This window comes from Octodon degus, unplaced genomic scaffold (genome assembly GCF_000260255.1).
Source record: "Octodon degus isolate 3935 unplaced genomic scaffold, OctDeg1.0 scaffold00032, whole genome shotgun sequence".
Classification (NCBI taxonomy): Eukaryota; Metazoa; Chordata; class Mammalia; order Rodentia; family Octodontidae; genus Octodon; species Octodon degus.
The window spans coordinates 2,940,740-2,953,467 of record NW_004524608.1 but is presented as its reverse complement, the minus strand read 5'-3'; the positions used below and the strand labels follow the sequence as shown (position 1 = coordinate 2,953,467).

At 49.6% G+C, this 12,728-nt stretch overlaps 1 protein-coding gene and 1 pseudogene across 2 annotated transcripts in view; one reads left to right on the top strand and one right to left on the bottom strand.

Annotated features, from left to right (window-relative positions):
* Positions 1-3,890, top strand: part of LOC101577412 — a 26,920-nt pseudogene extending 23,030 nt beyond the window's left edge. The window contains exon 2 of the transcript XR_002820831.1: positions 3,840-3,890. The product of XR_002820831.1 is annotated as a 60S acidic ribosomal protein P1 pseudogene (transcript). The remainder of the gene's footprint in view (positions 1-3,839) is intronic.
* Positions 3,891-3,947: 57 nt separating this feature from the next.
* Ube2q1 (ubiquitin conjugating enzyme E2 Q1) lies at positions 3,948-12,726 on the bottom strand (the record flags this gene model as incomplete). Its single annotated transcript, XM_004629807.3, has 13 exons — positions 3,948-4,432; positions 4,827-4,893; positions 5,245-5,340; positions 5,599-5,647; positions 5,731-5,789; positions 5,907-5,997; positions 6,215-6,275; positions 6,529-6,613; positions 6,818-6,958; positions 9,162-9,212; positions 9,835-9,939; positions 10,262-10,366; positions 12,511-12,726. Coding segments are annotated over 13 exons (1,158 nt in total), but the record flags the coding sequence as incomplete, so codon positions are not given.
* Between the last annotated feature and the right edge of the window lie 2 nt (positions 12,727-12,728).

Genomic DNA, 12,728 nt, shown 5'->3' with positions numbered 1-12,728 from the left:
AAAAAAGAAAAAAAAGTGTCAGATGAATTAAGATGATGTGAGTGGAGTAGCGCCCCTTTTTGGTTGCAGTACTGGGTGTTGAACCCAAGGCCTTCACACTGAGCTGCATCCCAGTCCTTATGCCCTTGAGACAGGGTCTCAGCTGTTGTCTCTTATGTGCTTTGAGTTTTCTTTTTTTTTTTTTTTGAGGAACCAGGGATTGAACTCAGGCCCATGCGCTTGCCAGGGAAGCGCTTATTCCACTGAGCCATCTCCCTGGCCCCTGTGCTTTGAGTTTTGCTTAAGACTTCATTGGAGAAGATTCTGCTTAGAATAAAACTAGAATCTGAGAGCCAGTGACAAAAGCTAAGCACGGGGCCTTGGGGCGAGGGGGTGCTCTTCCTTCAGATCTGGATGTTCACTGAGCCTCAGCTTCCACATCCTGGAAATGGACCATGTTAGGAGGAAGGAGGACACACACACACACACACACACACACACACACACACACACACACACACACACAGAGTTGGAAGAGCAGCTGATGGCACAGCGCCTGGCGGTCACACAGCACCACCCAGAGGGCACCTCTGCTCATTGCATGAGGACAGCCGGGGAGTGCCAGGGTGCCCAGCACAGCTGAGGCCTCTGTCCAGGCACACTCATCTCCTGCGTGGACTTGGACAGTCTTCTGCCCTTTTGTGAATGAGGAAAGAAAAGCTCAGAAGAGTGAAAGGTCCTTCCTCCCACTTCACAGCAAGGAGCAGACATCACTGGGGAGAACCTAGGTTTGACCTAATTGGCCTTGTCGCTCCTACAGACAGCCCTGGATTTGGGGGCTTCTGCAGGGGGGCTGGAGTTGGAGAAGGCCTCTTGGAGAACAGTGGATTGTGGCTACCTTTCTCCCTGCCTTAATCCAACATGGGCACATGGCTCACTGACAGGGTGAAGCCCTCTGCTTTTAACCTCCATCTTTCCAGCCAAAAGTGTCAGATGAACACAATTTTCTGTCTGTAGATTTTCCTATTAAAGTTAGGCAGGGTGGTGCTCAGGTGTAATCCAGCACTCAGGAGGCTGAGGCAGGAGGATTGCAATGAATTCAAGGTCAGCCTGGACTACCCAATGAATTTAACTCCAGCTTGAACTGCATAGTGAAACTTGGTCTGAGGAAAACAACAACCATTAGAGAATACAAAATAGAAAAAATTCTGGATCCTGTAATTATTTTAATAATAGCCAGCCATAGTGGCGCATGCCTGTAATCCCAACACTTGGGAGACTGAGCAAAGAGGATCAGGATCGCCATGAGTGTGAGGCCAGCCATGGCTACAAAGTGAGTTTAAGGCCAGCTTGAAGTACATAGTGAAACCCTGTCTGAAAACACACACACACACACACACACACACACACACACACACTCTAATGTCTCCTCCCTTAGTAAGTATGCCCTCAACCCCATCTTCTCAGCTTGTATCATCTTTTTACCCTGCTTGCTGGAGTTTGCAGGAACCAGCAGAGACCTGCCAGGGTGGTCACACCCCTTACTTTCCTTCTCTGCCTCAGTGCTGGGCATTAAGGTTTCACTGTTTCCAAGCAGGTGCTGCTGCCGTTTCAAGGGGAAGACCAAGGTCACTGCCCTGTGTCCATCCCGTCTTGAGCGCTGCTTCTGGGTCCAGAACTGTGCAGACTCACCTGGCAAACCCAGGGGAAGGGCGCTGCTGGCCAGCAGCGACCTCTTGCTCCTCCAGCTGCATACCCTGAGGTCCAAAAGCTGAAGTAAAGGGGTGCACATAGCCACTCTCCCCCATCCAGAGGCCCTGCCCTCACCTGTACCTTTGCTCTCAAGACCTCTGAAATCAGAGAACAGAGCGGGCCAGCATTGATTTGATTTCTACTTTGCTTTTACTTTCAGCTCACCTCTCACAACAGAGCCAAGTGTTTGTCTCCCTGCCCTGGAAACACACAAAACCAACCTAAGGAGTTTCTTAAGTTGAAAGCCTGAGGTAGCCAGGCAGCTCTTTCCTGCATCTCTCTGCACCCCAGTGCAAGACAGACACGGCCCCCTGGCTGATCCTGGAGGACAGAGGGGCCAACTGCCTACTTTTCCAGGAGTCGAGTGTAGAATCAGGAAGAGAATGTTAAAGCAATGGGGTGGTTACTCAGGCACAGAATGGTGGCCCAGCTCTCGGATGATGGCTTCTCTCCTGGTTCACCCCATCCCTGCCCTGCCTTCTAAAGCTGGGTGGGGTCCCAAATGCACTCCAGTCAGGAGGTGACAATTTAAATGAGCATCTCGTCTCCCTGCCTTCCTACATAAAAGAAAATTGCTGTATATGGTTTTGCTTCTGAGGTAGGCTTTCACTATGCAGTTCAGGCTGGACTTGAACTCAGAGCCATCTTCCTACCTCAGCCTCCTGAGTGCTGGAAATACAGGTATGAACCATCACACTTGACTTTTTTATGTCTAAAACTCAAGTTTAAGGTCAAAGGGGGCCAAGAAAAATGGGTTTTCTGAGTCAGTATGACATACTTCATTCATAGAAGCTGGTATTTTATGTCATCGTGACCCGCTTTTTTTTCTTGGTGGTACCAGGGATCAAACTCAGGACCTTGCGCTTGCCAGGAAAGCACTTACTTCACTGAGCTAGTGACCCTTTACTTCTTAAATAAGTTTATTAGAGCCAAACTATTTAAATATCTTTATTTGTTTCATCCTTTGGTAGATGAGAAAAATACATTACAAAATACATTATACAGAGGACAGCTCACAGTACACATTACTAAAAACACAATCTACATTCCAGCCAGGTAGGGCTGGTGTAAGTTCAGAAGAAAGCCAGAGAGGCCTTGGTGACCGATTTCGGCTCTTCAGAATGAGTCCCCCACGTTCCCTTAGCCACAGCATCTATTAGCACCCTAGTCAGGTGAGAGCGGGCAGTGGCAGCAGCAGGGTGGCACTGCGGAGCGCCCGTACACCAAAAGCAGCAAGATGTGTCTAAAATCTCTCAAGAAGGGAAGTGGAGGGAGTGGGCAGAGGTGGGGCAGTGGGAATGGCCACCTGCTGCATCCCAGGCTCACAGAGCTCCTCTGGCCACGTAGGTATTCCCGTGTGGCTGTCCCAGGCCTGGGTTTTCTGACGTGCCAACCTTTCATTCCAGGCTTTATCCAATCTGTAGGCAGAGCTGGTCCTCAGAGCCTCCTCACTAGGCGCTGCAGGAAGTGCCTGAGATACACAGTCGCGTCCCAACTTTACAGCAAGTTCCCACAGCACAGCACCACTGGCTCCATCTCAACACCCCCAAACAGCTCCCCAAGCCCACGGTGACCCCTCTGAGTGCCAACCACTGCCAAGACGACCCACCTTACAAGACTGGAACCCAGAATTCTCCAAGCCACAGAACTTACTTCAAAGCTGTTCTCATTTCCTCACAAAACCAACTGAAGCAAGACAGGAGGAGGCAATCAGAGCTGACCGCCTATCACCATCCAGGGCTAGTCAGAACCACTTCCAGGAGGGAAGGAAGCAGCAGGAACACAGGGGCTGCGGACACACTGCGTGCTGCTGCAATTAAGAGGGCCACACTCATACTTGGTGGCTGGCCTTGGCCCCAATCATGTTAAAGAACTTCTATGAAGTAGCCTCTTGAGCCTCCACATTTTCTTTTCGTTAGAAATCTGAAAACAGTCTGAGACTAGAAGCAAAAAGCAGTCCCAAGTATCAAAACCATCCTCAGCCGACTAGTCATGCGGCAGGCCAGGTTCTGGGCTCCAAGGGCAAGTGCTGGCTGCTCCAGAGGCTTCTGGGAGCCGGGGCGGACCAGGCAGGTGCTTCTGCTCACTTCATTCTCTGGCCTTCGCAGGGTACTGAGCGCAGTGGACCTGGCGCCTGCTCCTACCTCCCAAGCTGTTAGGGGATTGGGTGGGACGGGACATGGGAATAAAAATAAAGATGAGTCAAGACCAGCATCTTCAAATTAACAAACTGTAATTGTTTTCCCAAAGATACATTTTTTTCATACACATCCATCATACACTGTAACCAAAAAAAGCAGTGTACATGAAATAGGAGAAAATAAATTAAAAATCCATAGCATAGGTAAGGAGGCTCTAGTCTGGAGCACAGCTGAGTTTCCAGCAATATAAGGAGGCTTGAGAGTTTCTTTATAAGAATGCCTGCTAGCAAGGGTTCCAGCAAGGTGGTTGGTTGGTCTGTAGTCAGTCTTGAGTACTTGAAACAGTTTGTGTGTTTTATTTTTTTTTCCTTAGCGTTTAGAATAGCCATCATTGTCCTGCAATAGGCAGAGCTATCACGTCCAGGAAAAATGAGGGAGGGAACCACAGAGGCAGCGTGAGATCCAAATACAGCATTCAAAGGTAATTGGTCCAGTGGTGCCTGGGGGAGGACAGGGGTGACTCCACAGTTAGCCATCTTCCTTCGGGGGTGTGTACCAGCCTGCAGAGATACAGAAGAATGAGGCATAGGCAAGGACCTCCACCCCGTCCACACCAACACCTCAAGGCTACACACAAGATCCCAGGAGGCTTCCTGGTGAGGGGGGCGGAGGTGGGGTAAACAGACTTGCTACCTGCAGGGTGTAAGGAAAGAGTTCAGTCTGAGGTGTCAGGAGTTGGACAAGCTTTTCAAAGGTGGTCAGGAAGAGGGCAACACCACCACCACTGGTGCTTCTCTAAGGAGAGGCTGGGGTGTCAGCTCCCCAGATTGACTCCAGAGGGCTGGGAAGTGCCAGTAAGATCAGGGACCAAGGGGGGGCTCTCATTATTTGGCTGGAGTGAAATCCCGGACCTGGCATGAATTTGACTCTTCTGGGACCCAGCTCCAGCCTCACCGTTTTTTTCGTGGATCTGCACCAAGGACTTGTAGGACTGCTGTGCTCTTGTCAGACTGTACTGGGACTGGGGAGAGAAGTCACCAGATGAGGCCAGTTAGCTGTGGCCTGACTGTCCCTAAGACCCAGGAGCTCCACCCAGCTCCCAGCTTGGTGGTCTGGTAATGTCTGGTTGCTCTGAGAGGTCCTCCCCCAACCCGCAATCCCACAGCACCCCCTTGCAAACCTGGCCACCTACTAAGCTAAGGATGCCCTCTGGGGCACACAAAGGTCCACTCCTTTCCTACCATGGCTGCAGAAGAGCCTTTCTTCCAATGCCATCAGTCCAAGGACTTTACCCTCTTGGTCCCCCAGGCTACCTCTAGTGGCCCAGACTATGCTGGGCTCCGCTTCACCCCACTGGCTCTAGGACCCTTACTTTGTTGGCTCCAAACTGCACTCGTGCTTTCCCCTTCACCAGCGTGGCACTGATCTGCATGATCACAGACTCTATGGAGTAGGCACTGCTCCAGCCCTGCGGATGGTAGGGACACAGCCAGTCAGGACAGAGCTTCCAGGGAAACCTTGTGCTGGTCCTCTGGGCTGGCAGGGGCCCCTAGGGAAAGGCCCTTGCCCTCACTCCCAGCATAGCCCCAACCTGTCTGCCTGGCAGAAGGAAAGGGCCACAGTATGCCAGGAGTTCAACAGGGAGGAGCTTGGCCAGCCCCACCCCAGGCCAGGCCAGGCCAGGCCAGGCCAGGCCAGTCCAGCCAGCAATAGGAGACAGGCTCACCTGCTTGGTGAGAAGTTCCATGCAGATGGCACCTCCGCCCAGAACATACCTGCACCAGAAAGGTTAGTGAGCTGTGTCTGGCAGAAGCCCCAAGGCCCTTCCTTACCTTCTTCCCCTGGCCCAGCCACTCACCCTCCGGAGAGGACTGGAGACACAACCCTGACAAACGGTGGGTCAAAGGGAAAGTTATCCTGAAACAGAAAGAAAGAGAACAATCAGGGAAGGAGGAAGTATCCACATAGCGACACAGGTCTTCAGGCAGACAGGCACAGCTAGGCCAGGGAGGGAGGAGGAGGAGAAAGTCTTACTTTAAAAGAGAAGTTAAGTAGGATAAAGTCGGAGCCTTCCTTCTCTTTGAGGATCTGGAGATCATTGTGCAAAGCGCTGTCCTGGTCAACTCTACAAAGTAACAAGCTTGGGCTCAGATTCATGGTCCTGGCTCAGGAGCTTAAGGGCATCCGCTCCTCAGCCTGGCAGCAGATGAACACACCACTGCCCACACCCACTCCTGGGACCCCTCAACGGGCTAGATGGGACTGCTGGATGGGACTGCTCTCCAGAACCACCTGGTCACTTCACTCACACTGCCCCTTGATTCCCTAGAGTCCGCACTCACTTGAGGAGTTTAACATTCCAATCATATAGACTATCATTCACGAGTTCGACTGCATAGTTTCCTGGAAGGAGAAAAACTGTTAGAACAGCCCAAGTGGCAAGTGGCACCCATGTGGATCCCTCTCCCATATGCAAGAGGAAAGACCAAAGGCTTGACAAGTGCTCCAGATGGTCAAGATTCCAATCCAAGGCTTGACGAGTTCCATCCCTGGCCTAAAATGTTCCAAAGCACTCGCATGTCCCAGGATCCCTTGTTCTTGTCATTATTATATATGCTTTACAACAAACTCCTGCCCCTCTCTATGGCAAACTCACCGCCTTTGAAACTCTGTGATCGGTATATATCCCTGAGCTCCTTCATCAGCCGGTCAGTGGCCTGCACCGAGCCAGACACCGCACCCTGCAAGGGAGGGAAGATATATTTTTCAGTTGTGTGGTTCAGAAACATACATGCTAGAGTGTAGGGACAGTCTACCAGTTTGCCCAAGACTTAGAGACGGGTTAGACACACCCAAGCTGAGCAGTTGATAGTTCATGGCTAATGCTTCCCAACCAGTGTGCACCAACCAACCCCCTGCCCAGCCTCTTGCTACAAGGCACGTACATTTAAGTAATCTTGCCTCTGGTTCTTTTTAATTTTCTCAAGGATGGCCAAGTTTTCTTTTCCAATGCCATCATCTTCAGATTTTTTGCCCTCAGCTGGCTCTTCCTCTTTCATTTCATAGTGATCTAGGTCTTCTGTGTCCTGCAGCAAGTGTGGGGTGGGAGTGGAACAGGAGAAAAGATACCGTACAACTTGTGGATAAGGACTGTCACCTTCCCAGGCCCATTTGGCTTGGAGCCGCAAGGTCAGGAGCAGTCTTACCAACACAGTATCTCCCTGTCCCTGGAAAAGATCCCAGCCCATTCCCTCCACAATAAAAACAACAGAGCAAATTTCTTCTCTTTTCAGTTCCAGACTATGGCAGCAGTGCTATAGTAAGAGACTCAGTCTTTTCTTCCCCAGGATGACCTCATTCTAACTGACTCTCAAACTCTCCTCTAGGGGACAGGGAGATGGCTCAGTAGAATAAGCGCCTGCCTGGCAAGCGCAAGGGTCTGAGTTCAATCCTCGGTTCTGCAAAAACAAAAACCAAACAAAACAACCAAACAAAAACAACAAACAAAAAACCCCCTCTCCTCTGGAAGCAGAAATCTAGCCTAATTCTAGCAGAATGACTTTGGCCTGACACTGTGACTGAAAGCTCATGTATCACTAGGTAAAACTATTGTACCCAGAAGTCCTCAGAGCCTAGACCTAAAGAAAAAAACTGATAAATCATCTCTTTATAAACATTAGACCTAGGGCTGACCAGATAGCTCAGTGGATTAAAAGCGCCTGCTCAGATAGACACAGGGGTCTGGGAGGCTTGATTCACTGGCCTGCTGGCCCCACCCCCAGGCATGCTGAGACTGGGCGTGGTGACACCTGCCTGTAATCCCAGCATTTAGGAAAATGAAAACAGGAGAATCATAATAAGTCCAATCTGTGTAGTGAGACCCTGTAGTCCCTATAGACCCTGCACTAAACATAAAAACAAACACTTAGACCTCAATCAGAGGTATCCAATGCGTGGGGCCGGGGAGATGGCTCAGTGGATTAAGCACTTCCCTAGCAAGCCCAAGGGCCTAAATTCAATCCCCGGTTCCACAAAAAAAAAAAAAAAAAAAAGAGGTACCCAATGCCAAAATGAAAATGGGAAAGGACTGCTGTGCCCCGCTCCCAGAGCACACTAAGAAGGCAACTGCAGTGGCAAGTGCCTTAATCCCAGCTCCTGGGAGGCTGTAAACAGGCGGATCACTATCCTATCTCATGTGAGACCCTGAACACCCTATAGACGCTTTCCTAAAATACACACGCACACACACACAAAAAAAAAAAAAGAAAAAAAGAAAATGAAAATGGGCAAGGAGATCCAGAAGGAAATGATGGGTCAAGAACAGAATCAGTTTGTATGTGTGTGGTAATGGGGATTAAACCCATGGCTGTGCATATGCTAGACAAGCACTCTACTACTGAGCTGTATCCCTACTGCCAGAATAAGTTCTTTCTTCACACTGCTTTAAATGAGCAAGTTCACTGTACAGGGGGAAGAGACCATACCCAAGGTTAGCCTCTCATCAGATGTTGGGAGTACTGTTCACAGGGCCATTCACTGTCTGGGAGGAGCAGATATCATGCATTTTGTAGGTCTTAAGATCTTTACAATGTTACAGAATCAAACACGATTTTCAGGACTAAGAAACAAAGTGACCAGAGTGACCCTCACTGTGGCAGAACACATCAACCCCCTAGTTACTGTATCAGCAGCTATTACTGACTGAATGCTTATCACATGAGAGCTCCACACTAGTTCATTTTGTTCTTCATTTTATATCAATATCCTGTTAACTCCACTTACAGCTGAGGAAGCTAAGGTCTAGGGAGGTCAGTTGCCATGCCTAAAATCAGAACTTAGCAAAGCTAAGACTTAAATCAAGCTCTATCTGGACTTGAAGCTCAAATCTTAACTATTATGTTGTATCCTATAGGAGCATATTTTCTAGTAACACATTAGGTGTCTCATTTAACATAATGTATAATATAATGAAATATTTATAAAGTAACCAGGACACAAACTCAAGTCAGTTAAAATTCTAAAACAGTCTGAAATTAACCTGCAAACTTTTATTTGGTTCAGACAGATCTGCACCTACTTTCAGGGTTGCATGTGGTTTCCTATCTCCTTTACCTCACTGGCTACTCCTTCAAGCCAGTAAATCTGTCTATATTCCTCTCACATCTTTCCCTCCCTGGTTCTGGAGCTTAAGGGTACCCAGGGAAGGTTCTGGAGCTTTGTTTAGAGCAGGCCTTCAATGCTGCCAATCGCAAGAGCTTCCTGTCAATGGCCCCTCCAGCGGAAGCCTACCTCAGGCATCTCCTCATCTTCATCTTCTGAAGACACTTCCTCCTGTGTGCACTGTAAGGGAGGAGATGGAGATTAGCGCTCCAGAAGCTGGCTAGGAGGAAAGCCTCTAACCTACTCCCCTGGGCCTCCAGGTCTGAAAGCTGGGTGCTTGCCCATAATGTTGCCATCTCTCTGCCAGCCAGAGCTGAGCGGAAGCAAGAGCCCTGGGAATGACTGCCCTACCAGCCCATTCTCCTGCTACCCTATGCCAAAGAATGAGAGGGGAGAAAAACAGCTGTTCTGGATACTTTTCTCATACAATCCAGTTTAACTTTCCTAAGAATCCCTTTTACTTTGTCTTCTCTACACTGATACTGCATTCTTGGTTCTAAATGAGGGACCTGGCTCCCCAGTGGCCACCCACTACTATTGATAAGATAACAGCAAAAATCCTGTCTCTCAACCTGAGGGACACTGCCCCTGAGAGTGGGTTTGATAGAGATGAAGCTGCTGAGTTCCAGTCAGTGAGGTTCCCATCTGGAAAAGCTGGGAAACTTGTACATGTGTGTTGGGGAGTAAGAGGGTGGGGGGTGGGGTAAAGCCATTGGAGATCTGCCTCAGTAAACAGATACTTACTGAAAGCTCTTAACCAGACAACTCTGTTATCAGGGCCTAAAACCTTTCAGCAGCTCACCTGCTCTGCTGGCAAGGGCTGATCCAGCATCTCCACATCAGGATGTTGAGGGAGGTTGTAGAGTTTACATAGGTCAGAGATGATCCTCTTCAGGTGCTGTAAGAGCTGGAGTGGGGACCAGAGACATCAAATACTCCTTCCCCACTCCAATCTGGATGGCTGCATGGAGAAGCTCCTAGTTCAGTTCCTAACCTGGTACCTAGTTCTCTAAACAAGATGTGGCTATGGAAATGAGTTTCCTGGTGAACCTATCCTGGGTTCACTACAGCAATCTGCCTCTGGCTTCAATAAGCAACTCCCCCAAGTAGCCTGCCCCAGAGGTCCAGCTTTTGGTACCATCCACTTTCCCAACACATCTCCCTTTAACAGCATGCCTGTGACATAGCCTTACAGGAACACATGTGCTCCTATCCCACAGTCCTCTCACCAGAGTATTCCCTTTCTTTATGTCCACCAGTCTCTCCAAGACAGCAGCCAAGTTGGGGTCATCAGACTCCACCGACCAGATGGGGGGCACAGCAGGGTATGACTCCTGAGGGAAAAGAGCAGGGAAAGCAGTCACAGGTTGCCCACCCCCGAACCCTATTCACAAAAGCCCAGCTTAACAGGTCAGTATCTAACCAGGCACTTCCCAACCAATCCTAGACTGGAAGAGACCCAGTCCCAGGGAGGACCTTTTCAAGGCAACAATCTGGAACTTTTTTTTTCTCCAGAGCAAAATCCAAGAAAAGTATCATGCCATACCATGAAATCTCTGTAAGTTTACAGCCACCTCAAAATCCTCCAATTCTTCTGTTTCCCAACTCCAGAATCAGAGGATAAAAGAATCACACTAATATGGGAGGGTAGCCCCCATACACTCTAGGTCACCAGGGAAGGAGGGACAAAAATTTAATTGAATCTCCAGAAATGAAGGAAGGCAGGCTCCTCACCCTGTTCCTAACAGAATCCCTAAAAAAATCAGTTCCCTCCATCTCTCCCTTGGGAACCTGCCACCTTCTCAGTCCAGACGTGGGCTGTAGGGCTCCACATGGCAGACTGGAAGAAGCCTACGCTGCTGACATTCCCAGCATTCCTGAGCCAGGATGCCAAAAGCTTGACCAGACCCCCCACACCCCCTAAGACCAAGGGCCAAGTTTCCTTTTTTTTTTGCGGAACCGGGGATTGAACTCAGGCCCTTGCACTTGCCAGGCAAGTGCTTATTCTACTGAGCCATCTCCCTGGCCCCCAAGTTTCCTTTACAGGGGCCACAAGGACCCCTATTTGGCTGACGACTCCCTAAACTAACTTTCTGCTGAGACAAAGATAGTTGATGTTCTCTAACAACACAAAAGTGCAGGTAGATGGGGCAAATGTTACCCTCGAGAAATCAGAAATTTAACTGAATAAAATTAAACCCTGAGATTTCTGCACTTGCTGAGGTAGCATTATCCACTCCCACTAAGATCTTACTTCTGTCCCTGCTCTACCCCTCAATCCTAGAGAAAAATATCAAAAATTTTTCCATCTTCACCTGACTAAATCATTCCTGGTTTTTCCAAGGTAATTTCTCTAGGAAGAGGATTTAAAAAAAAAAAAAAAAAGTTGTGGAGGGCACCACCAAACCAAGCTATGACCTGGGTTAACTAAAAGGATAGAAAATACTATGTTAACTAAATCCAAGCCCCCAAGCACCACCAAAGCCACAAGTCTGCCTTTTCCCCAGGCTACTCCCATTTGCAGTTTGCCTGCTTGGACCAAGTACTGCCCACTAGCTCCCTTGCTGTTCCAGCAGGAAGATCATCAAAGCAAAGAATAACAACCGGTGTAAGCGCTATACCTTTCAGTACCAGACATTCCCAATTACCCCACACCAACCCTGCTCCAGGCAGAATAAAGCAGGACACATGGAAGGCGTCTCCTAATCCAATATAGAGTACTTAGGGTGGGAAGATGCTAGCTAGGGAGAAATAGAACTGTTACTGCTCAGAACAAATGGAGTAGCCTATACCCATCACATTGCCACCTTTACCAGGAAAGGCAACAACCTGTATAACAGGGCAATCCACAAGGAAAAGAGAGAAGACTGGTAACTACCACCAGCTGAGAGAGTCAGAAGTTATAGCAGAATAAAAGGGAACCCAAAACAGTCAAAGAAGTCAATGAACTGTAATCACTTGAAGTTCAGAGAGCAGAGGGGCTGCACGAGGGATGCCTGGGCAGAGAACCCACAGGTGTAACATCCTAAGTCAAAGGAACTAGTGAGAATGGTCATCGCCAAAATGTGCAGAGTTCCATGCTAGGTCCTTCCGACTGGGGTCAATGAAAAAGGCTCCAGCCAGGTAATTAGAATGGAGTGAAAAAGGGGCATTCCTGGGTAGCATGGTAAAGTTGTGAAGCAGACGCCCAAAGAAACCAAAATCGTGAACATTAGGACGTGGGTGAGTTCGTGGAAGGGGACAGGAGACGAGCCATATGTCGAGATGTTCCTCGCTACCTGGGGTCAACAGTAGGCTCTAGGGGCATGGCAGAGCCTCAAGCTGCAGAAGCCACTGTAACCTGGAAAAGGAGCTAAACCCCGGGAGGGGCTTTGGCCTCCCAAGTCCTTCGACAGCAAAAAACTGTATGGGGTGAGCTCTCTAGTCCCCGACGAGCCCCCTCCCCACCCTCGTCACAGGCGCACGCAAGGGTCCTCACCGTGATGTTGCAATGGATGCGGACGGGATCCCCAGGCACCGACCCCCGAGTGGGGATATGCGGTCCGGGCGCGGCCCCGGCCCCTGTCCCTCCGGCCCCAGCCAGCAGGAACTCGCAGCTGAGCTCGTCCAGGCAGGCGCTGGCAATGCGGAAGCGCTCGTGGCCGCGGTGGAAGATGGACTCGAGCAGCTTCAGCTCCCGCCTCAGACAGGGCCCCG